Source organism: Schistocerca serialis, chromosome 8 (genome assembly GCF_023864345.2).
Source record: "Schistocerca serialis cubense isolate TAMUIC-IGC-003099 chromosome 8, iqSchSeri2.2, whole genome shotgun sequence".
NCBI classification, from domain to species: Eukaryota; Metazoa; Arthropoda; class Insecta; order Orthoptera; family Acrididae; genus Schistocerca; species Schistocerca serialis.
The window spans coordinates 297,300,369-297,326,870 of record NC_064645.1 but is presented as its reverse complement, the minus strand read 5'-3'; the positions used below and the strand labels follow the sequence as shown (position 1 = coordinate 297,326,870).

Below are 26,502 nucleotides of genomic sequence, written 5' to 3'. Positions count from 1 at the left end.
TCTCGTTGCTGTATTTTTTGATCTGCGGAAGGGCGTATGACACCACATGGAGGCATCACATCCTTGCTACGTTGCATGAGTGGGGTCTTCGTGGTCAGCTCCCGGCTTTTCTTCAAACATTTTTATTGCGCCGCTCTTTCCAGGTGCAAGTTGGTGCCGCCTCTAGTTCATCTTATATACGGGAAAATGGGGTCCCGCAGGGCTCGATGTTGAGCGTCTCCTTATTTCTAGTGGCCATTAATGGTCTGGCTGCAGCCGTGGGGTCGTCAGTGTCTCCTTCTTTGGTTGCCGACGACTTCTGCATCTCATTTAGCTCAACGACTACGGGAGTCGCCGAACGCAGGCTGCAAGTAGCCGTTCGCAAGGCAGCATCATGGGCTCTGACTCATGGTTTTCAGTTCTCTGCAGCCAAGACTCGAGTTATGCACTTCTGCAGGCGTCGGACGGTCCACCCTCATCCTGAACTTTACCTCGACGGCCACCTCCTAGAAATGGTGGACACTAGCAGCTTCTTAGGACTTTGATGCCTGGCTCACATGGGTTCCTCATATTACTCAGCTGAAGCAAAAGTGCTGGCGGCACCTCAACGCCCTCCGCTGCCTGAGCCACACGTCTTGGGGTGCCGATCGCTGCACGCTGTTGCGATTGTACAGAGCCCTTGTGCAGTCCAGGCTTGATTATGGGAGCCTGGCCTATGGGTCTGCATCACCCTCCGTGTTGACGTTGTTGGACCCCATACACCACTGTGGGGTTCGGCTTGCAACTGGCGCTTTCCATATGAGCCCTGTGGATAGTCTACTGGTGGAGGCCGGTGTTCCCCGCTGCGGATTCGCCGCCATCGACTGCTCGCCGACTATGCTGTCCACGTTCATTGCTCGCCAGGCCATCCCAATCGTCGCCTGCTTTTCCCTGCGATGGTCCTCCATCTGCCCGAACGGCGACCTAGGTCTGGGCTTTCCATTGCTGTCCGCGTCCAGTCCCTGCTGTCGGAACTGGGGTCATTCCCTCTTCTGCCTCCCTTCCGGGTCCGTGCACCTACGCCTCCCTGGTGTATGCCCCGGCCGTCCGTCCGTCTGGACTTGGCACGGGGACCCAAGGACTCGGTTCCGCCTGTGGCCCTCCGTCGCCGTTTTCTTGCGCTCCTCGCCTGTCTACACCAATGGTGAGACTGTCTACACCGATGGTTCCCTGGTTGATGGTCGTACTGCCTACGCTTTTGCTCACGCTGCCCATGTTGAACAGCGCTCCTTGCCGGCTGGCTGCAGTATTTTTACTGCAGAGCTGGTGGCCATATTGCGCGCTCTTGAGCATATGCGTTCCTGCTCAGGTACGTCCATCATCATCTGCAGTGACTCCCTGAGCAGCCTCCAGGCTATCGACTGCTGCTATACCTCTTCTCCTCTGGTATCATCTATTCAGGAGTCTGTTTCTGCCATTACCCGCTCTGGTCGTTCGGTGGTCTTTGTTTGGACGCCAGGTCACGTTGGCATCCCGGGGAACGAACGTGTCGACAGGCTGGCCAAAGGGGCGATCGACCCCCCAGCTTTGGAGATCGGTCTCCCGGCTCGTGATCTGCAGTTGGTGTTGCGCCGTAAGGTGCTTGGGATGTGGAATGATGAGTGGCGTGGCCTGATATCCCCGAATAAACTGCGGGCTGTTAAGGAGTCGACCGATGTGTGGCGCTCCTCCCTGCAGGCTTCTCGCAGGGACTCTGTCATCCTGTGTCGGCTCCGCATCGGCCATACCTACCTGACGCACGGCCATCTTTTGCGTCAGGAGGATCCCCCCCTGTGTCGGTGTGGGTCCCGGCTGACGGTCGCCCACATTTTATTGGAGTGTCCCCGACTGCGCACCCTCCGGCAGTCTTTTAATCTCACGGGCACTTTGCCTTTGGTTTTATGCGACGATGCCTCCACGGCTGACGACGTTTTAAATTTTATCCATGGTAGTCCTTTTTATGGTTCCATTTAGGGAGGTCCTGCACCTTTCCCTTTCTGTGTCTCTTGTCCTCTAGTCTCTCATAATTGGTTGCAGATTTTGGTGTGTAGTCGGATGGTTGACTCTTTCCCTTTTTTTTTGTTCTCGTGGTCAGTCAACCAGTCTCCGGCCATCTTCTTTTCTTCTGTTTCTTTCTGTCTGGTGTTCATCTGTACTCTTCTTGTCTGTAGTGTTCGTTGCCGCCTTTGTGTTCTTTCAGTGCCTGGGGGGGAGTCTCCTTCCCCTTGGGGTTTTACCTGCTCCGCAAATTTTCATCTCGCCTGTTTTTGGAATGGGGGACTGATGACCATAGCTGTTTAGTCCCCCTTAAACATCCCAACCACCACCACCACCACCATACGCGACTGGAACAGGAAAGGGAGGTAATGACAGTGGCACGTAAAGTGCCCTCCGCCACACACCGTTGGGTGGCTTGCGGAGTATAAATGTAGATGTTGATGAAGTGGCGTCGCATTGCGTTCAGTGACGAGTCGCGGCTCTGCACTACCCCGGATGACCGTCATCGGCCCGTTCTCCCACGGTTTTGGAGAGGCGCTCCGGTTTTAAGTTCCCCGAAAACGATCAGACGTGTTAGATAATCGCTTTTGTCTAGGCACCGATTTGCCAAGTAAGCCTGTACATGCTCAAACAACGTTTGTCAGTTTAACCTCACTTTGTGTATTCTGAGAGTAGTGAGAACGACGACAAATGCAGAAAAATCAGTCGTGGCAATTACTTTGGCACTATGTTTAAAGAAGAACAAGTCCAGGGAATGACTTAAAATGAGAGATTTACCCATGAAAACATGCTAAAGGAAATTTTACTCTCAGAACTTGAAGACTACATCACCTTGCTTCGAACGGACAATGGAACTTTTTAAAACTTATGAAGACCCTCCTAAAAGATCAAACTTGTCTGTCAAGTCCGCTATTATCTAGCCACGGATCTGTCGAATAAAACTGTACACTTACTAAGAAAGCTAGTCAATTTAACCTCACTTTTGAGGCAGACACTTTTCGTGTGTACTGTATTTTGGCACTAGTGGGAACGACTGAAAATTCAGGTTAAACATTTCAAAAATGGCCTCTGGCACTGTATTTAAAGAAGAAGAAAACAAGATGCTGGTCCAGGGAATGGTTTAAAATGAGAAACATACAACTGCAAACTTCTGAATGGAAATGTTTCATTCAGAACCTGATGATTACATCAAGTTCGTGCGGTTGAACAGTGAAACGCTAAATAACTTGTTCAGCAGTACTTCAACCTCATACTGAAAAAAAAAGGTACGAGTATGCCAAAATTTATTCTTTTCTACTTCGTTCTCTTACGACAGTTTATTAAAATATTGCAAACGTGGGAACGTATAGCCCACATCGTCCGTGGAAGAACCGGAAACTTTAGATTTCTTTTACACTGAACAGCCTGCGTGTAACACCCCCGCGAGCACGCGGAAGTGCCGCAACACTGCGTGTCATGGATTCAATTGATGTCTGAAGTAGTGTTGGAGGGAAGTGACACCATGAACCTTGCAGGGCTGTCCATAAATCCGTAAGAGTACGAGGGGGTGGAGATATCTTATGAGCAGCACGTTCCAAGGTATCCCAGATATGCTCAATAATGTTCATGTCTGGGGAATTTGATGGCCAGCGGAAGTGTTTAAACTCAAAAAAGTATTCCTGGAGCCACTCTGTAGCAATTCTGGACGTCTAAGGTGTCGCATTGTCCTGCTGGAATTGAAGTCCGTCGGAATGTACAATGGACATGAATGGATGCAGGTGATCAGACAGGATGCTTACGTACGTGTCACCTGTCAGAGTCGTATCTAGACGTATCAGGGGTCCCACATCACTCCCACTGCACACGACTCACACCATTACAGAGCTTCCACCAGCTTGAACAGCCCCTACCGACACGCGGGGAATCGAATCCGGGATCCCGTGCTCGGGAAGCGAGAACGCTACCGCGAGACCACTAGCTGCAGACACAATAAGTGTTAGTGTTTCAAAATGCCCGTATCTGTGAAAATAATTATGTAAAACTATAACGAATCAAGTAGTGCTTCAAACGGCACTTGTTTTACTGGATTACTTATTTCGATCCATTTCTAGTTCATCGTCAAATAAGACACGCTGAGGGCTTGCATCCATATTATCAGAGTAGCATGCTGAACAGTCGATAGTGTTTCATGCGCTTCTGACAAACACAACAGATGACAACAATGGTAAAATTAATTAAAGAGGACGTGAGCTTATATGGCTCATGTCAAGCACTCGTCCCCTACACCATCGGTATGTCAGAGTTAGAAATAGACCACCTCTCAAAAAAAAATGTGAAGCATCTAGAAAGAGAGCAAAAACGAAATGAAAGTTCTCGGGTTAAGAATGCATATTAAGATATTTCAGTAATCACAAAAATTAGTCAAACTTACATAAAAACTTATGAGACCACTTGAAAGTATGACGTTGCACTGACTGCCTGCACTGATTCGGTGAGGAAGGGTACCAAACGCCATTTTATCCTATCCAAAGTCATTCTGGACCACAACTGTTGTTGCCGATCCTTGAATCCTAGATCTTGGCACTGGGATGGAGTTGACGTTCGAGCTGGTCAGATCTGCGGATCTTGCTGGCCACAAGACATCAAGCAGACAGTTAACAGAAACATGTGCCATATGTGGGCCGCCATTCTCCTGTTGGAAAACGACACCACGATACTATCATATGAGGCGTTGGACATGAGGACATAGGAGGCCAGTAACGCACCGATGTACCGCCAGAGTTCCGTCAGTCACTAACAGCCTTCCGCACACTATGACGCCACGAGTAAAGCGCTCCCCCCCCCCCCCCCCCAAACGATCAAATATTTCGTGAATCTTAACGTTTGATCGTGTACGGTTAATCAAGGTTATTGAACAATGTCATCGACCCAAGACTAGAGCTAGAGTTTTACTCTTCACGAGTATAGCGGTGAACCTGTGTCCATATTGCATTCCCTGCTTTTAGAAACCGGGCATGCTGGTATGATCACACTTTGCTGATAGCTGTCAGTCACCTTCAAAGTATTTTTTCCACTGTAGAACGATCGCACAGGTTTCCAACTTTGTTTTCGGAGACACAGTTTTATATCAGAAGAGTCAGTGTGCCAAACGTAGAACTCGCGGGCCTTCCACTAATATGCCATCAGTCGGTTCTCACTCGAGAAACATTAGTCGTAATTTTCATATGTGTGGCTACTCACATCACTGTAGAGATTGTGACAGTGTCAGAATGGAGGTCGCAGCACGAAAGCAATATCTTAATAAAACTGAGAGGGACAAGTTGGGTAGGAAGCCTACATGTGCTTCGGATGTCGGCTCTAGCTTAGTGCTACGCGGCAGGAGAATATGCTTACCCCAGTCGAGAAGATCCACGTTCTGGCCGGAGTAGCTCCATCCGATATAAGGCGGGTAGTAACAGCGAAATCCGAAAGGGGGAAAGTGAGCACTGATGACAGACACCCACTTCACGGCCATGAACCTGTTGCGCGACATCTTTGCAGCAGGAAAAGCTCCATCTGAAGTGGAAGCCAGATGTGGAAAAGAGCTTCAACACTGACAGCAAGGAGCTAAATGTAATTGGATACCAGCAAAACAGGAGCTAACCCTAGGAACCACCCTGCCATTTCCAACGTGATATCACTAGATTTTCTCCGCGTAGGCATTGGCCGAAGTAAGACTGTCACGTGAAAATGGAGACTGCGATAACCAAGATGTCTTGTGAGTGTGTGTTCTTGTGCAGACGATGAGCCATTTCCATCACTGCCTCGTTCACACCATCTCGTCAGGCGTCGCGACGCAAGAGGATCTGGCATCAGGAAGCCCGAAAGCAGTGCACCCTCCTCAGGCATTACACTTCATTCAAATGGTTGTCATCGACACACAAAGAAGAAGATGGCTGTACGGTAATGACGAACTTGTGGCTTCTTGCACCGACAACACACTCGCCGCCCTGCCTGCCCGATATCAAAAGGCAACACTCGTTCGCCGTAGCGGTCACGTGGTCGCGGTTTCCTCGACTCCGCCGGCGCTGAGTTGGGTAACGGAAGAGTCCTTGGCCAGAGGGGGCAGGCCGGACCTTATCCCGTCAGCTCCGGCAGCCGGCGCGGCGCGCGCCTGCGGTGGTCGTGACGTCATCTGTCAGATTACTGCGCGCATGCGCACTGGCGTCGGTCCGCCCACCCACACCTCCTAGATCTCAGCGTGGGAAGCAGTGGAGCCAATGCCGGCGCTGTGATTGGCCCGCGGCAAGGCTGCGGAACGGCGCCCGGTATTTCTCATCGCACGCGGTCGAATCGGAGGCACAACTTCTAGTCCAGCTATACAGATATAGCGGAGGAAGTGTGAGTTGTCTGGGTGTTGTCTATGTCAAAGTTCCAGCTTCACGCAGGGTGAGTCTTATATTTGGCGTGGCTTATTTTTTTCAGCAGGCAGAAATAGTTCTTAAGCCGTGATCAACAGGTAAATATTAGAACTATAAAAGCATAACAACTCATAGAAAAATTGCAGTGAATATTTTCATGGAAAAAAAAATCACGGAACATACGTAATAAACAGAAAAAAATGTACGTCATGAATACCACTCTACTGATACAGATAATCACCTCGATATCATTATTCCTACGTTTGGAAAAGAAAGTCCTCTTGTTTCATCGAGCGAACCTCATAGTCACCTGACTCAAATTACTTTGCCTTGTCCAACTCCTTCATCGATAAAATCATTCGTAATGTAAACTCTAGTACTGTACTATAACATGTACTGGTGGTGGTGGTGATGGGATGAGGTTAGTTGGAGGAATAAGGGGCAGAGAAAGTTCGCATTAATGTTTTGTATCAGAACTACAAGAAGCTCCCGTTTACAAGGCTGCGAATTATCCAAGCATATTTCGGCAGTTTTTGAGAAAATAAAAAACGAAGCCTGAAGTATTGTGCTTTAATGAGAACGAATATTTTCGGTTAGAATATAATATTTTGCATGCGGCCCGTCGTTTACTGCCGGAAGATGGAGCGAACTCCAATCCCACAGTTGGACATCTCTTGAAAATTTTTTCCGTTGTCTTCCTATCTTGAGGCAAACGAAGGATTCTACTCTTGGAACATGTGCACGGGTGATTTCCTATCTGTATGATAGTCGAGTCCTTTCCCTAGGATCTATAGGTCGGCGATTTGTTGTAACGAAATTAAAGCATACTGCTGAAAATTGCCTGCCCATTGTTGATAGTACTTTTCGGACCGTCGACAGATCTCAGGAATACAACGGCTTCTAAAGTGGATCAGTGACAATGAATATTTACCTTTCTTGTTTCCGAAGTGTTGTTCTATCGAAAAGAATTGGTAAGTTATAGGTAAGTTGGAGAAGAGCAATTATACAATAGAACTTTATCGTTGTGCGGTAGGCATACAAACGGTAACTGCTTTAGAGGAAATAAGGGAAAGCAGTATTTTTAATTATTGGTGTTTTTCGGTTATCCGTTCAGTGTCGGGTCCGCATTAACCCACGAGTCGGGACAAAAAGATAAGTAACTGCTATTTTCTCTTTCTGTGATACATGTCGCTGACGTTGATGCCAAGCAGGAAACAAATATTTGTTAATAGTATTCACTGAACACTTTTATGTGCTTCATATTATCACGCATTATGTATTATTATGATCGTTCTCTCTTCGTAAGACATGTCCAACTCTATGTAACTGAATTGATGAAATTGTTGAAATTTATGTATGACTGTTGTAACTCATAGGACTGAGCTTTTCTTAATGCATCGCGGTCGCGTTTTGTTGCCCAATGTCTCGCTAACGTCATCGACCAGTATTTTGAAAGGTTAACGTCCTTACCCTTCATTACCGTTCACAAATGGCGCTTTTCAGAGATAGCGTTTGTTATGTTTACGTTTAGTTCATACTACGATATGAGGTTTGGCGTAATATTAGGATACACGCACTATTCATTTTTTGTGCGTTTCTTCCTCCCTGTTAACGTTGTCGATATCTTCATGAACTTCAGTAATCACATTAACAAATGTGTGTCATGTTACTACTGCCAAAGATCTGCGAACCATTTCAGTTACTGACATGATCATGAAATTTCGCCACGTGGCAGAATTTTTCGTCTAACCCTGTCTGCTTTACCTTTCGTTTTCCGTTTCTAACTAAACTTTTTATATTTATCAGCCTGTCGATTGTTTTGGTGCCACCCTCCTCTTCTTGTCTTATATTGTTTCTTTTTTTTGTGTACTTACCACTCCCGAGCTTTTTCGACAATCTGCATTCCGTATGTTACCTTTGCTCATATCTAAAATTTTCACCTCCGAAGTTACTTCCACTATTCATGATGCCGTGACTCTTCTAGTAAGCATTTATCATAAATTTCTTTTCTCGCGTATTCTTTCCAGAACCTCTTCCCTTCATTCTTCATCTGCCAATCAGTTTTTTAAGATTTGTCTGTTGCAACACATTTCTAATCGTTATAATTTTTACTTCTCCGGTTCTCGGACAGCTATTCACGTCACATAATACTGCGCTTTACATGCACGCTTTCGGAAACTTCTTTCTCCGATCTATCTTTGCGTAACCTAATCATATTTTCCTGCTTCAGCCATACTAGATATTTTTTTTCTTAGCTAGGGAAGTTCTTCAACTTTACTTTGTTTTTCCTAATTGTAATATCAAGCATCTCACTTTCTACCACTCTTCGTCACCATCTTGGCTTTGTTTATCCTTATTCCTCATTTTTCGTATGCTCTCCATCCTGTTCAGTAGGGCTTTCAAGATTTCCTTGACTGTGAAGTGTACACTACCTATTCACCTTCAATTTTTATTCCTGTAAATAACTTTTTAATCGGTTTTCCATTATCCGCATGTTTACAAAAACCATAGTCGTCCTTGCGTACACGTTTCTGTATAGGACGCAATACCATGGTAAATGTTGCAGGTGTTTCTCTTCGACCGAGCTCAGACGAAACGGCATATGCTACTCTTTTTGGCTTTCATCGTGAAGAACAAAGAGAGTGAGATAAATAACTCTGGTTTTAGGCAACTTTGATCGGAATTGCTTCTGGTATGGGCTGATCTCATCGCCTTTCAAATACCCGGTAAGAAAAGTTTGTGTGCTCTGAGACCTTACCTGAAGTATTGCATCTGCCAGTCTAGATGCTCGACCTCATTGATGAGTTGAAAACAGGATATTGAAGTATTCATCAAGTCTCTTGCTCTTGTTTCTCTGGGTATATAAGAGGTTATTCAATTGTGAGGCAGTGCGCATCTGTGTACTGTATTAACAAAACATACATACAGACTCCTGTTCGTCAATTCAGTCTTTGTCGGCACTAATATCATCAGACCAAGTATACAAGTTAACGGGTGCGGAAGATGTCAGCTCTGACACTAATAATCATACATACCGATGAAACATTGGGAAATCTAGATTGAACGAGCCGAAATGAGAAACTGGGAAAAATGCTGTGAATCATTTTACTTTGTGTATCATGTGAAGTTGTTAGGCTGATAGCCTGCAGAAAGGCGAAGCACCATTCCGTATGTTTGTCAAAACTACAAGATCAGTAAATATGTATTTTTCTCATATGAACTGCACACTACAGATGGAAAACAAGAAAATATCCTAATGATACCATTTTCCTCTCACTTCACCACCAACACCCCAAAATTCCTCCAATTAGTATCCTTTTGTAACCAACGTTATCTCTAAAATCACCTCTGTAAAAACCCAGATAATAATTAGAGAGGAAACCACCCTTGCATTCCGTCACCGACACGAAAACCTAACAAGTGACGACGAGCCAACTATCCTAGGACCGTAACTGACACCCTAATAGACTTTGACCTAAGACTCTCTTCAAAACTGACTTGAAATCCCCACGTAGTAACCTTCTAAAGTAATCCTGCAATGAAACTACTTAAATTAGCAACAAGCCAAACACGTTGGCTACATCTCACAAGCAACATCCATAATACAAAGACCGTCATCCGCCCGTAGTCACATCTATGCAAGCGTATCATGGACCTTCACTCCTCTCAAGTTCCGACACTCCCTCAAAATCCGAATCCGCGTCCTGCCATCCTGATTTAGGTTTTCCGTGATTTTCCAAAAACGCTTCAGGCAAATGCTGGGATGGCTCCATGAAAGTGCACTGCCGACTTCCTTCCCCATCCTTCCGAAATCCGATGGGATCGATGACCTCGCCGTTTGGCCCCTCCCCCAATTCAAGCAACCAATCAAAATCCTAGAACGACGTGCATTCTCTTTACTTACCTCATCCTACAATCTCTTCTGTATTACTCCATAAAGTTCTGACGTCACCCCAACTTCTTAGGCAATTTTGTCCGTCCTCCTCCCAAAAACGTGAATCACAACACCCCACTGACCCCCCCCCCCCCCCCGACCATACTTGATAACTCCAGCCCTTTGACGTGCCTATTATCACAACATCCGATTTTCCTTTTATTTTCAAACCCTCTGCATCTGTTCCAGAGGCTGTTGTAACTGCTCCTTCTGCCAGACCATGAAGTAATTCCTGAAATCTCCCAATCCTACCAACTCAAAAGAAGGTTCTGTTGTACTATTTTCTAGCTGATTCCTATATGCTAACTGTGTGTTCCTTCTCCCATATGCACCCCACATCCTTTTTCATTTATCATTGTTCCAATAATTGCCCATTCAAATTCCTCACCTGAAGTCACCAAGGTCCCCGCCCCCAACAGCACTATATCATGTCTGGAATTCATCGCCATTTTATCCAATCAAAATCCTGTCACAATTGAAGAAATAAGAAAGAAACCAAACCGCACCTGAGAGCTCCTGAAAAGACCAATACCCTTAGTTTGTTTATGAATGCAGCGTGACTTTTCACACAAGTAAGTTGGAGATGTCCTATATCTGAGCTGCTGTATTTGCTATACATGCCAGTTCCATGTGCAGTACCATTTAAGAGTTATATTTTTACTTAATCAAAATGTAAATAAACCTTTTAGTGTACCATTCCAAGCTGTAAGTTGCATTTTTTTGAAAAACACAGTCTTCCTCGGTGAAATGGAGAAACAGAGTTTAATGATTTAAGTAATCGCAAGAAATCAGTCCTGTTTGTAAGTCAGTCATCATCCAATTTCATATTCTGACTGTGTTAACTCTTCGTGGTTAGCTGACTGTCTGTGAGTTCTTACAGAGTCAGTTACGATTTGGATTGCAAGAAATGGTGAACAAGTCAGATGCATAAAAGAATGGACTACTGTGGTCATAGCAACTCCATTTATTAATGATGTAGTATCTTGTGTATTAAATGTACCTAACTGTTACGACGTGTGCTCGTTATCAGACACTTCGAAGGTCTAGCGAAACCAAAATTTTAATACCACCACGCTCTGTGCATATGCAGTAAAAATTATTAAATGATGGTTGGAAAATTGCAAAATTATATCGCTGGTATTAACAAAGCGCTGCTCATAAAGTGTCTGATAATGAGTTTGTCCTCAATATGTTGTTTGAAGATTAGACAATAAAATGTAAGAAGTACTGTATTGCCATTTGCTATAGTTCTGCAGACACGTTCTCTGTTGATCGAGCTATAGTTACTCATTCAATTGCATATGATCTAACTGTGCGTGATTGTCCCGCAGCACAGAATCATCATGTCATCGGGCAGGGCCTACGGCACCCTCAACAAGCAAGTGGCGCTCGCCAGAGGTGTAAGTCTGTGCTGGATCTTCGACTGAGGGACTGAAAAGTTGAATTGTCACTAACAGTGTCTGTTTTCCCTCGGATACTAATGGGAACGTAGTCGAACCATGTGATGTGTGGGAAATGTTCTGTGTGTTTCTTGGCTGCCTTCATCCTGATCCTTTCCACCGTCTGTCGGCATCGGCTGCATGGCGTTCGCATGCTAAGGTTTCTATGTTGTTAGAGAGTATATAGATTTTAATGTCATGTTCCACGTAACCCATGTAATGTAGTTCTTCATTCTTCGTAACAGTACATAGAGCGCATCATATCGGTCGCTCGTGATAAGGCGAATCGTTAGCCTGTGACAAGCTAGTTGCTACTTCGAGTACGTTGTAAGGTCTATATAAGGTGTCTGCGTTGCCAACAGAAGCTGCCAGGATAGTTTTTACCGCGAGCGGCGCACGCGTTGTGGCATGCCGAGCGCGTGTTGTGTGCACGCTCTGATATCCATACGGCGGGCCGAGCGTGGCGACCTGCCCTTATCGTTTGCGCCGGCTGCCGCTATCCGACACATTCCAGTTCACGAGCAGCTGTTTCGCCCACCCAGGCACTGCGCTAAACCCACTGCAACTATAATAGGCAGTTCGCTGTTGGAATTTATGATCGTAATTACGATGAAAGGCTACATACAGAGTGTAACAGAAGGACGCTTCAAAAATTTGGGAGATTGTAAAGGATGAAATTCGGAACGTTTTGATATAAAGAACATATAGACAGAAATATGAAGTAAAGTTTCTATAGCTCTAGACACGTTCTGTGCGCTCGGTAGGCTAAATGAAACGTCAGAATACTTTAATTTGAGCGACTTTTATTGATAAAGCACTAGAGTGCAATCAAATACCGCAAACCAAAACAGTGGCTTCACTATTTTGTCGTAAATGTCCAGTGTGACGATCACCAACTTCGTTACATAATGTACAACGACAAGCCATGTTTTGTCTGATTTTCTGTGATATTCTATGCTTCCAACTTGGGGTATCAAATGCTGTAAAGAAACGTTCAAGAAGCTCAGGTACTGATCCAACTGGTGTGATTCTTCAATTTCTCCAGGCGTATTTTATGACGAAATAAATCTCGGGTTAACAGCCTGGTATGAGTCTGCATAGGACACAATCGTGACAGCAGTTACATCCTTAGCAAGGCGTGGGAACCCGCGATCACCCGGATTAAGAAGAAAAAGGATATTTCCCGGAGGAGGGAATAATAACGAGAACGGTGCCGGCAGACCCTCCTGAACGAGAACACGTAGGACGCAGCGCCCAGACGGCGGGAGAACGGACGCTGTACCTGGACCACGCGCGGGGCGCGGACTGCAACGACTACTTAAACCTAAATAAGCTAAGGACATCACACACATCCATGCCCGAGGCAGGATTCGAACCTGCGACCGTAGCAGCAGCGCGGTTCCAGACTGAAGCGCCTAGAACCGCTCGGCCACAGCTGCCGGCCTTTCATCGCCTGTCACGATGTTCGACAAGAAATAGTCACGATCAGCCTCGTAATGCGCAAACAATTCCGCCCAGATTGCCTTTCATTGCTTTTTATAGGCAGCAAGGAACACAGCGGGCACACAATTTTGAGTACCCCAACTGGTGGACGGGTGTGTCAGCACTACCAACAGAGACGTCCAGTTGAGCAGCGAGATGTCTGACTGATATGTCGATCATCTCGAATGAGACTGCCCACACGTTCCAACATTCAGAGTGTCACAGCTGTCTGCGGTTTGTTGTTACACGGAGATAGGACGACCTTGTTGCGATGATGATAGAATCCTCGCCCAACGTCTCACCGTGCATTTGCTCATTGCCAGGTCTCCGTAGACGTTCTCGAAGCGCATATGAATATCTGGGAAGCTCCGGTTTTCCGCCGAAAGAAGCTCAGTGACAGCCCTGTGGCTGGAAATCACCTCCGTTGCAGACGCCGTGTTGAAGTCTGCCTATAGCACCGACACCTTTCGGAACTTCATGAAGCTGTAGGGGCTGAAACTGGAGTATATCTCCATGTCCCACAAAAAATTCTGCGTTTTTCAACCGAAATTGGTCGAAAATAATGTATTGCATTACTTATTGAACGCCTCTCGTAGCAACATGTGTACTGCTCATCGCTCGGCACATGGAACGCTTGCATTGTACACGTTGACATGTGCCCTGGACTTAAGATACGTGGAACAGCATGGGCGAGTTCCAGTGTTGGTTAAGAAGGCCCACAGAAAATTTAGATTCGCAAGGAACAATAAGTCGTCATTCGCGAAGCAACTGCATAAAGCAATAGATGGCAAGGTGGCAATTCTTGCATCTCAGTTGAAAGGCTTCAAGACAAAACATTTTAGTACACTGAGCAGCTAGGTCGATCTGACGAAAAGCCTTACAGAGCATATTAAGTAGGCTCTGAAGGTCGCTATTTACATCCATTGCAATTACTGTTATATGGGGGATATGCTAAAATCATCAGAGATCCATTTAGCATTTTTGTTTCCCCTCGGAAGCGTGTGTCTATTTCCGATCCTCCCCAGTCTCCAGCCGCGTTTGTAGCAGCTGTACAAGAAGAATGCCATTCACCCCCTATGCGGCTCGTAGACACCAAAATTACGTGCATTACAAGTCGCCATATATACTGTGTTGCTGCTCAATGTATCCACGTTACGCATTGACGTTTGTTATGCTATACCAAAGTGACGCCGGCCGCTGTGACCGAGCGGTTCTAGGTGCTTCGATCCTGAACCACGCGGCTGCTACGGTCGCAGGTTCGAATCCTGCCTCAGGGATGGATGTGTGTGATGTCCTTAGGTTAGTTAGGTTAACGTAGTTCTAAGTCTAGGGGACTGATGACCTCAGATGTTAAGCCCCATAGTGCTTAGAGCCATTTGAACCAAACTGACGTTTCAAACGTGTACTTCATTCCAATATCAATTCTCTCCCTGGCGTTAATTTTTTGTTTTGTTTCTGATGTATTGTGTGGTTTGGATAAACTTCAACACATTCCACATTGTTTTGACTTGTTGTTATTTTTCTAGTTTGTTTTTCGTTATTTTGGGGAAAACTGTGTTTAATGTGTTTGTATTTATTAATGAAATGTTTGAAATAGCACCACGGATGTCTATAGAGCACAAGGACGATGTAATGCAACAACTAGTAAATATTTATAATCCTGCTTTGTTACATGTCAGGTTGCTTTACTGATCGGCAAAATTTTAATGAGACTTCACGTTATGAATATCTCAATAGGTGCTACTCGAATGAAAAGTCTTTTACATAGTAATAGTGAATTTCAAAGAGGTGTTCAATCAGTAATACGCATCATTCATGTAACACCGGTTAGCCGTGTGGTCTAACGCACTGCTTTCCGGGCGGGAAGGCGTGCCGGTCCCTGGCACGAATCCGCTCGGCGGATTAGTGTCGAGGACTGGTGTGCCGACCAGTGTGTGGATGGTTTTTAAGGCGGTTTTCCATCTGCCTCCGCGAATGCGGACTGGTTCCCCTTATTCCGCCTCAATTACACTACGTCGGCGATTGTTGCGCAAACACTGTCTCCACGTACACAGCCGGCCGCGGTGGTCTCCCGGTTCTAGGCGCGCAGTCTGGAACCGTGCGACTGCTACGGTCGCAGGTTCGAATCCTGCCTCGGGCATGGATGTGTCTGATGTCCTTAGGTTAGTTAGGTTTAAGTAGTTCTAATTTCTAGGGGACTGATGACCACAGCTGTTAAGTCCCATAGTGCTCAGAGCCATTTGAACCATTTCCACGTACACATAAAACACCATTACTCTACCACGCAATCATTTGTGGCCACTCTCGTCTGGTGTGAGATGTTCCCTGGGTGAGGGAGGGGGCACTGGGGGCCGAACCGCACAATTACCCTGGCTTCGGTGTGGGGCGGCGATGGGGTGAGTGGACTGCTGTGGCCTGTTGTGGGGTTGTGAACCACTGAGGGCTGCGACGGGGACGAAGTCTTTCCGTCGTTTCTAGGTCCCCAGTTCAATACAATACAATACTCTACGATCCCAATTACGTCATTACGATTCATAGAAAAGTCGCTTTTGGTAACGTACTGAGAGAAGTATCTTAGTTGTTTCTCTAGTAATGAGCTAAGAAGGATGAAATATGCATAGTTGTTAGATGTACAGCACGTACTAAAAAATCTGGACAGGAAAGCGCTTGAAGTGCTGAATGTACTAATTTCATTGTTGTTGTTGTTGTTATTTTTATGTCATTTTCATAGCTCTATGTTTTATTATTCTATTTTCTTTTGTTTCAGTAATTTACAGATATGTTATAACGCATGTTGTGACATTGTGTCAACGAAATGTGTGCCCAACTTAATAAAAGTAAATAAAACATTCATAAGAAGCGCCGAATATTCTCGCTAGATGTAGCCTTCACTAATTCTTCTCCTCTCACTGCAAACATTCCGCCTTCAGTACACATTACTGCCAACACTACGTACATGGTAGCAAAACTGCAACAGTGACGCCCTTTCGTCGTGAATCTGTCACCCTAGCTGTTCTATGCGTCTAGACGTTGCGGTACCGGTACCGTTCTGAACTAGTATGCAAACTGACTCGTAGGCGATAGCTGCTTCCCTTAGTCAAACATCAGTCTGTGTATAAACACTGGATCTTTCCTTCACAGAATCCCACCGATAAGAAGTATCGAGTCTAGTTTAGCGTGGGACAACATGTGTTCCGTAGAACGATGATAATAATAATAATCAGTTCCTCGGCTTCCTCTTATTATTACAAAGATTACTAAGCAGTTTTGTAATACAGCCTGTTTCATTCTACAATTCAAAATAATTTTTGTGATAACTCATCTGAACTCATCATTCCTTGAAGACCTGTCCGTCTCTTTATCTCCTAATTTAACATTTTCATTGAAAAAACCACTATGATCTTGAAAATAAAAACGTTTGCTCTTAAGGTGAGTGGACTTCCATTCACTACATACGATTCGCAGACGATATTTCCTTAATAGCCCATAGTGAAAAACGTATACTTTCTACATTTTCAGCAGTTATGGAAAAGTTTGAACTTAAAATTAACAGCAAAACTAAATTGTTAGTGAGCAAGACAAGAGTGGTGACACATGACATCAAGATTGTTTAAGGACCTTAACTTCTGTAGCCAAGAGTTGCAGTATGGAAACAAGAAAAATAATTGAGACAGCTAAACGTGTTTTCAGAGGAAAAAGTTTTTTAGTATGGAGCTGAAAACGAAATGTGAAACCGTTCGTACGATGGACGCTCCTGTATGACTGTGGAAGCTAGACACTGTTGAAGGCAGACAGAAAACGATTAAAAATTGTGGAAAGTGGCTTTGGAGAATTGTAATGAGGGCCACGTGGACATAAAGAAAAACTTAATGAAGCTGTTCTGGGCGAATTCAGTGGGGATATAAACGTTACAGCAACTATCACGGCAGCATTAAGTACACTTCACAATTGATCGCAACAACAGTATATATAGATGTATATTAAATGAGTGTTCAATAGCAATCTGGCTAACAATCACTTATTCTGTTTTTTGAATTCTGAAATTGCAGAATATTTTAGACCAAGGTCGTACCGAGGATTTACTTTAAAGGAATGACCGAATTAAAAGAAAAGCTAATTTAAAAAAATTTCTTAAGAAAATTCCCAAACTTAAAATTACTTGTTCCTAAAAACCCGTTTGAAAAAAAAGGTCACAAACATCATTATACATCACAACCAACGGCATCAACGCCAAATTAATTAATGTTGGTAAACAAGGACTCTTTTAAGAGGGTTAATTCATTTCAGTAATCTCAGAAACTGCATAAAGAACACCGTTCTACCAACAGGCACGCTCGTCCGGAACCGAGGCGGCCCACTTTACGTTCCCACAAGGCATGCTCTAAACATTCAGCCAATCACGCCCTCAAACAGGGCGCATCTTAATAGCGAAATACAAGTTTCTAAAACAGAGAAAATCTATCAGTAACTCGCCTAGAAAGTGCCGAACATAACAGAAGCACATTACCAGAAACACTTTTACAAAATATGAGGCAAGGATATGGCGAACACCAAGGAAAGGTGCTGCAAACATTACTTCACTCACCGGAAACATCTTGCGCTTTAAAACATGACATTAACTAAATACAACAGTTATTTGGTGTACCGATAGAAAAGACTGCACAGTTAGATTAGCCAATGGCAATTCCTCGCCTTTTTAAATACATGACCACCAATTAAAAAATTAATTAAAATTGTAGGTTTTTAAATGTTAGTAGCAATCACTCTGCTTGTTAAATTTGTAAAGTTTTGTTTCCATGCCACACTCTATTATTGGAGATGTTTCACATTCAAGATAAAGTTGCATACCTGCTCCAATATTTTATCGTTTACCTCAATTCTGGATCTTATCGCTTTGTTTCTCAGAAATGCCATTACTTTCCATTTATGTGGAGGTGTTATCAGTCCGTATTCTTCCGCTGTATTTCTTAAATATTATGTCTGTGGCGCAATAACAACACCGTCTGGATGTAAAACGCTACTTCATCTGTGCTGCTGTGAGAGCATTAATCACACTTGCAAATTTGTTTCCAAGTAACAAATTGCCAAAACTATCAAAAAATGAAGAGGATGGCTGATGCTGACGCTAAAATGACGGGCCTTATACTTGGCCCGAGTCGTAGGAGTTTAAGCTGTGAGAAGCCGTTCCTCCGCTATTCCTGACTGGTTGGGTTGTTTTTCCTCTGGTTCTGGTTGGGCCTCTAGGTTATCTGGAACAAAGAATTAACGGCCAGATGTCTCTGGCGGCTTCTTCTTCTTCTTCTTCTTCTTCTTCTTGTTTCCTGGCTGTCCGAACTTTATTTTGTCAGACAGGAGTGGTCCACTGGTGGCGAGTTCAGTTTGATGTACAGGACGGATTGTTCCGTCATGTACCTCCAGTCCGCGTCGGTGAAGATCGGGTAGTAGTTTATTAGCTCCAGATCCGCACGCCGGACGAGTTGCCACCCTTTGATCTTCTGGCTTAGGGGTTCACACCCCCACTGGAATGAACAGGGTTTGTGTGAGAGGGGAGGAATATCGGTTTCCGTTAAGGGGTACGGATTTCCATGGTGGGGATTGCTGCCATCTCGAAGGGAGTCTGCAATCTTAGTGAGTACCTCCCTCACACAATTCTTGTTGGGAGGGGCAGACACTTTAACGGCTCGTCTTCTTCTCCCTCGGTGTCCATGGGCGTCTCTTCCGCCGTCTGCGTATCTGCAGAGGCAGAAGCGACGGCTGTTTCGAACGGGGGCCGTCTTCTTGCTGTCGTCGGGTGTCCCCGACTCCATGACCACCTCCCTAGCAGACTGCGTTGCCGCATCGGCCAGGGAGACGGTCTTCTGCGTTTTCGCGTCTACCCCCACACTGGTGGGGGTCGGCGCCTCTTCAGGTGTGGTGCGAGGTGCGAGGTACAGGGCTACCCTCAGTTGTCTCACCTCGCGACGCATGTCGTCGAGTTCCGCCCTCAGGGCCGCCATGGCGGATTTGAGGGCGGCAATGGCGTCATCGCTGGCTTTCCGCAACGTTTCGCGGAACACGCTGTCGTCGTCTTTGCTGTGGCGCGGCCGGCTTCCCCTGCTTGATAGGAGGGCGGGGTGTCCACCTTGTCTTCTTGGGCTACTTCTTCATGTGCGGCGACCCCTTTCTGTCGCTTCCATGACTTCAGGTAGCCGCAGCTCCTGGAAGACCACGATATGGTTGCCTAGATCATTACCGAACCCCACCAGTTTCACTCTTGGGACGTAAACTCACCCACAAGTTGGAAATAGTATGAAACAAGACTCATCTGACCAAATGTCTTTCTTCCATTGTTCCATAGTCCAGGTTTTTTTATGGTTTCGACCCTACGTTTTCCTGTTAAGGGTATCTGCATCACTGACGAGTGGTTTTGGACTTCCAGCTAGCCCTGCAGTTCCCTGCTTACGGAGCTCCCTTCGTTTTGTTATGGTGCCGACAGGCTTCGCGAGTGCGACATTAAATTCTGCAGTGCCTCTGCAGCTGTTGTCTGTCTGTTTTTCGTCATAATCTTCTTCAGTGATCGTCTGTCACGATCACACAACATACATTTTCGTCCGCGTTGTAACTTAGCGGATGATGCTTTTCCTATTTCCAGTCGTGCGCTATGAATCTTTGATAGCCGGCCGCGGTGGCTAAGCGGTTATAGGCGCTTCTGTCCGGAACCGCGCGACTGCTACGCTCGCAGGTTCGATTCCTGCCTCGGGCATGGATGTGTGTGATGTCCTTAGGTTAGTTAGGTTTAAGTAGTTCTAAGTTCTAGGGGACTGATGACCTCAGATGTTAAGTCCCATAGTGCTCAGAGCCAGTCTTTGGTACGCTGCCTCTTGAAACGCGAAACACTTTGGCTCCCTTGGCTACGCAAGCACCTGCCATGCGAGCTAAAACAATTTGCCTATCTTCAAAATCGTATAGCTACGGCATAAAGCACTAACGAGTAGACCGAAGTCTGCTCTGACCACAGCTGACACTTGCAACGTATTCGGTGGACTGAGCAAGAGTCGTTCGTAGTCAAATACAACAGCACAATGCTGTGTCTCATGTTGTTTCAGTCTAATTCGATTTCGATTCTTTGTGTGTGGCCGACTATCTACCAACCGTTACTGTATTACAGGAATATTACTATTTAGCTACCGTAAGAAATAGATTGCGACAAAAGATGCGTGCACCGTATTTCTGTACAGTGAATAGTGGTTTATGTATGATGCACGAGTTACTGCCCCATTCGGTGTATTTTTTTATTGAATTGGCACTATTTTAAGCAAGTTTTCTGTGTCTCTAATATCTCCTTTTGACGACGTTTTGTTTATTCTGGGTATTAGAGTATACGCTCAACGATCTAGAGTAATTATGACACGTGCATTAACTAAGTGACTTGAAAAGTGGAGAGACAGTGTAGCAGGAAAGTTGTGGAGACCTCATTAACGGTGGTGTCCGATGCAGCGCGGTGTGGCAGACGTAGCCTAATAAACGAGTCATGTGAGGCCATTGTGACCGTGCCGTGGGACGCACTACGATGAGACACGGGGCTCACGAGGAATACGGGCCCCGCAACGAAAATGGCTTGTCCGCCACACTTCGCGAACGCTCCGTTCCATGCAGGGCCCACGGGAAATCAATATGTATTGAAAAGGTACCCACTAAAGGCCTTAACTTTGTCGTGTGCTGTCGAGAACTTGCATGCATTTAAACGCGCAGTGAAGAATTATGAAACTGGTCGGAAATAGTTACTTTCTTCCCTCCGGAGACAGCTGCTGGCATTCGTAAGAATGGCAGAAGTGCTGTGACGTACGCGCCGCGGCCTGTCTTTCTCGTGGGCCTCGGTGTCGCAGACGTGACCTAAGAAACGAGTCATATGCTGATATTGTGACGGTGCTGTGGGAGGCGCTGTGATAAGACAGCCGTGACGTAAGCAGCGGGTTGAGTGGTGCCGGCGTATGCTGGTGGTTAGCAGGCAGACGCTAAGCGCGACGACGGGCTAGTGACGTGTCGCTGTTGGCCGCCGCAGGTAGGAGCAGCGAGCGGCCATGGAGGGAGACCTGGCGCAGCCGTTCTCGCCGCCTTCGCCTCCGCCGGCGTCGGCTCCGGGGCCCTCCAGGCACTACGAGCCGGACTTCTCTCCTGTCGTCGATGTGCTCTTCGGCAAGGTACAGCTCCATCCCGGTTACCTCAGCTTCCGGCCGATAGCCCACCGCTCTCTGCCCACACACTGTGCAACAGCCACCTCGCACACGCGTCTGCACCGCACTAAGCTGTAGTCTGGCTTTCACCAAGTTCTCCCTGTACAAAAGTTACGGATTCTTACAAATAATCCTTTATTAGTCAAGATCGCAAAATTTGTTTATAATCATTGATGGCTGATTTCAGCTACCTCGGCTAGCCATCTTCCGTTCAAATACAACAAACATTGCGGTGTGTAATCACCAGGCCGGTAGGAGGCACATTGTCATCAATCATGTGCCACCAGTCTGTTCCTCTGAATGTCGTGTAGTAAGACATGATGATGCCCCCTAGCAACCTGTTTGCTACATACATTCTGTGGCGACTTCCAGAAATTTATTGATTTCTAAGTCATTCTCTCTCTCTCTCTCTCTCTCTCTCTCTCCCTCTCCCTCCCCTGACTGCCTCTCTCCCTCCCTCCCTCCCTCCCAAACTGTTCCTATCTGCTCCTCTTTTCACCCTTTCTATCCTCTACTTTTCCCCATTGCTGTCCAGTTGTCCCCATCTCTATCCATCTCACTATTTCTGTCTCTATCCCACTGACATTACATCTCCATCCCACTGACTTTTCACCTTCTATCAACACTGACTTTTCCCTTCCGTCCCACATAACTTGCCCTCTGCCTTACACAGACTTTCGCCCTCTGTCCCTTACTGACTTTCCACCTCCATTACACTGTGACTGTCCTTCTCCACCTTGCACTGACTATACCCCAAACTGACTTTCTCCCTTCACCTCAAATTGACCTTCCCCCTTCTCGTCCGCAGCTCGTCGTCTAGTGGCTGGCGTTGCTGCCTCTGGATCATGGGGTCCCGTGTTCGATTCCCGGCCGGGTTGGGGATTTTCTTTTTCCGGGGACTGGGTGTTTGTGTTGTCCTCATCATTTCATCATCATTCGTGACAGTGACTAGATAGGACTGTGTAAAAATTGGGACTTTGTACGGGCGCTGATGACCGCGCATTTGAGAGCCACACAAACCAATCATCATCATTTCCCCTCCACCCCAAATTGACCTTAACCCATACTGACCTTCCCCCTACACTCCAAACTGTCTTTCCCCCAGCACTCGAAACTGATTTTCCCCCTCCACCAGAAGCAAACTTTCCTCTCCACCACAATCAGACTTTCACTGTCCACCACAGACAGACTTTTCCCCCGCCACTGTACTCACTGTACCGTCCATACTATAGATTTCTCTGCCTGTACCTCTTTGCCCTGCATGCCATCTCCGCCCCCCCCCCCTTCTATTTATCTCTCGCCTCCCCCCTCCTTATCAGTTATCAGTATTTCTCTTCCCCTACCTCTCTCTTCGTACCTACAATTTCCACGTTGTCTACCGTTATCTGTACCCTTTGCTATCTATACCTTTCGCTGTCTGCATCAATTCATCCCCCCCTCTCACTCGCTGTTCCCTCCGCTCCAATCACCACACATCTGTCTACTGTCTTGTAATAATTTAAATCGATAGTCCTCTTCTCGAGAAATGTAATCATCTACTTTCTGAAGGACGGCAAACAAAGTGAGGGGGCTTCAGCTGTCGAGTTTGCAGACAGAAGTCATTTTTACTTTAATTTAAAAAGCAAATTCTGACCGCCAATAAACTTTGACAGTTCCATTCCACACTCATTGTATTCCATTATTATAAGCCACAAATTCGTCGCATTGGTGATTCACAAATGAAAAGACTGCTGTCTGCAAAACGCGTTACCATCTCACTAGTTCTTTTTCTCCTCATTACTCACCCGTCAGTTTTGTTTGTGATCAAGAGTACCTTCCTTTTGTAAGACCTTTGTATCACTTTGCGAACAAATGCTTTTTGCGGGAGCTGTTTATCTTAGCTGGTATGCTAAATTGTCGTTTCTTGCACACGTCTACATGCTCCCATTTGTTATTAACTTAATGGATCAATGATTTTTCGGTAGTCTGTTTTCCATTTTCCTACTCACGACTGTTCGGCAACTAGTAGACTCCGTTATTTCATTTCCTACGCATATTTACCCAGCAAGGTATATGAAAGTGAACGTATTGATGATGTTAGCACAACAGCCCTAGCACTCACCCGTAAACTTGAGTCGTTCAAACATTTCTGTAATCTAACAAGAGCAGGCATTGCCTGCAGGAGAAACGACTCTTAAAACGAAGTTTTTGAAGGCAGCCACGTGTCGCACTAAGCATTTTTTATGAATCGGTTTTGCTCTTCAAATGCACGTGGGCTTCATCAGAATGTACAGCACTAAAGATTAAACTGGCTGCAGTATAGTCCTTGAAATTCCGTTTTAAGTACAGTAATAAATGACATTTAGTGCTGTCAGACAACTTTAAACTTTATAGTCTGAAGATTATCTTGTTCATCTGAAGAACGAAACCGATAAATAAAAAATACTAAGCGCTGCTTGTGACTGTGTTCAAGAACTTCTTTTTGTAGTCTGTGGCAACTACATCAGAGGATCCTTCTCTGTAGTCTTTTTGTAATGGTGCTATCCTTTGTTATATTGCTGTGAGTGACTTTGTAGAGCACACTTACGTCTCCTTGTACGCTTATCACTTTATTTTTTGGGTCGTATTGCACCTTTTCTTTCGTTTCATCACATAAATATTTTAGTACTGTACGCTTGTTTCAGCTAAGCTAAGTAACTCCCATATTCAGGAAATGAACGTCTTTGCCTTCCAGGATAAATTCCTAATGGAGGTGGTTTGCCGTTGCCTGTGTTCGAGCTGTTATGAAGTGACAAGTGTGTATCTACGTCGTGTGAATAATCATGATGAGTGCTTCTACACAACGCTGATTGCCTAGTTACGGATAAAAATAAGATAGACGAGCTGGCGGCACAAGGTCTACTCATCTAAAATAGAATGTAGAGGACCACAGAGTTCAATGACCGCATCGGATGGACTGACGGATCTCCAATAGCGTCACATGTCGGGCCGGCTGACAGGGTTGGAATCGAGTCCAGTACAGTAGCGCATAGTCTGGTGCTGGGGAACGGTACACAGCCACCACATACTTGGAAATCAAAGCTCGAGGTCTTCCCATACGATTTTCTCACTAAAAACAGTATTTGTTTGCAGCGTGGGGGGAAGGGGGGGGGAGAGGTCACGGCAGCAGGGGTTTTTCATTACTCTTCTGACAAGTTTGATGCAGTCCGCCACCACCTCCACTCCTGTGTCAACCTCTTGATTTCGGAATACCACACCCATAGAGTAGCAGTTCCCTGATGTCTTAATGTATGTCCTTTCATCCTATTGCATCTTCTGGTCACATTTTCCATTTATTCTATTCCTTGCCGACTTTGTGGAGGACCACCTCTTTTTCGTACCTCATAAGTCCACTTAATTTTGAGCACCCTTCTGTAATATCACATCTGAAACGCTTCGATTTTCCTCTTAGCCGGTTTTCCGACATTCCAGTACATAATCTACTTCCATAAAGTGTTGTGCTCCGGAAGTACCAAGTGGTAAAGTGCAGCTGCTCACGGAGTCCAGTGTGGGATGTAATCGTCGTATGGCAGCGAAACTGGGTACATATGCTAATGCGTTAATGCGGAACCGATTTACGGTTAGAAAAAATTATTTCGAATTTTCGTCACCAGGTGCGAAACTGACGCTCTTCACTGTTTATCATTTGACAAGCCGTAACGTGAGTGGAGAGTGTGGCTATCGAAAAGAGAGACCGTGCGCTGTTAGTGAAACTTGAGCGATTACAGTGCTGCATTGAGACAGTATCTCTGACTGAAAGACGTGAGGAGAGGCCCGATATCATGAAATGGTTTAAAGGAGCTGATAACGAAAGTCGAAAACACTGGTGAGCTTGGTGTGGCACCTGAAAGAGGAAGGCGTCACATCCCGGTGGAAGTTGTTGACGAGGATGTGTGTCTCAGGTCAGGTAGTACTAGTGCTCGTGCAGTGTCACGTGAATTGATCATCCTGTGGTCGACAGTAAGGAAAATTTTGCGATCTACGAATATTTTACACTGATACGTGTACAGGATCCAGACGGTGCAGCAACTGGAACCTCTTGCTCCTCGCCAACATTCTGAATATGCTCTCCGGTTTATGGCACGGATAGAAGTTGACGGCATATGGCCGGGCAATATTCTATGGAGTGGCGAGCCACATTTTACATTACAGGGTGCAGTGTGTACAAATAACTGCCTAATTGCGGGTACTGTGAAACCGCACGAGCCGGCCAGTGTGGCCGAGCGGTTCTAGGCGCTTCAGTCCGGAACCGCGGGACTGCTGCGGTCGCAGGTTCGAATCCTGCCTCGGGCATGGATGTGTGTGATGTCCTTAGGTTAGTTAGGTTTAAGTAGTTCTAAGTTCTAGGGGACTGATGACCTAGGCTGTTAAGTCCCATAGTGCTCAGAGCCATTTCAAAAACTTAATGAACTCTTAGAACACGAAAATAGATAATTCGGAAGAAACATATGCAACAACCAAAGACAATCGTAAGAAATTTTATTAATAAAATAATATCACTGTTGTTCTGCACAACAAGAGTATAACTGTCAAACTACTGTCACATCGTATTAACATTTTATTTTCAACATATTGACATCATTTATCAACATATTAAGACAGTAACAGTCAAAGCTCCTTTAATGTAACTGACATTCACATCCATACATGTTCTCACCAAAATTGTAATCGCAGATACTTGAAAATGGCGATAAAGCCGAAACAGTCTGTCGTAAATGAAGATAATTATAAACAGCTATTTGGTGCATGTAGTCTAATAATGATGCAATAGTCAACGTGGTAGAAGAGATTTGCACGGGATTCACTTAAGGTGCACAACAGCCGCGCTGCGGGTGATGAATAGATACGTGACGTATCGCACGAAAAGAAGACCTACAGTGTCTTAAGGTAGAAACACGGGGGCGCCGTATGTTTGGGGGGCGCGCTTCGCCGCCTGGGTACGGGTACAACGGAGGATCCCCGCGACCCCTTATTGTTCTGCGTCGCACAGTGCTGGGCCTGGGCTTTGGCGGAGTGATAGCAGCCGTGTCACGTCACGCTGG

At 45.7% G+C, this 26,502-nt stretch overlaps 1 protein-coding gene across 6 annotated transcripts in view; it reads left to right on the top strand.

The window, feature by feature from the left end:
* Positions 1–26,502, top strand: part of LOC126416163 (proton-coupled amino acid transporter-like protein pathetic) — a 225,464-nt gene that overhangs the window by 88,853 nt on the left and 110,109 nt on the right. Inside the window, exons 1-2 of one of the 6 annotated variants that reach the window (XM_050083726.1) lie at positions 6,168–6,402; positions 11,640–11,708. The exons of 2 other annotated variants lie outside the window; for them this stretch is intronic. In XM_050083726.1, coding sequence (XP_049939683.1) covers positions 11,652–11,708 — 57 coding nt within the window. In that variant the 5' untranslated portion in view covers positions 6,168–6,402; positions 11,640–11,651. Of the gene's footprint in view, positions 1–6,167; positions 6,403–11,639; positions 11,709–21,270; positions 21,410–26,502 lie in introns of those variants that run through there. 3 more of the 6 variants (XM_050083725.1, XM_050083724.1, XM_050083727.1) reach the window with 3 other exon arrangements.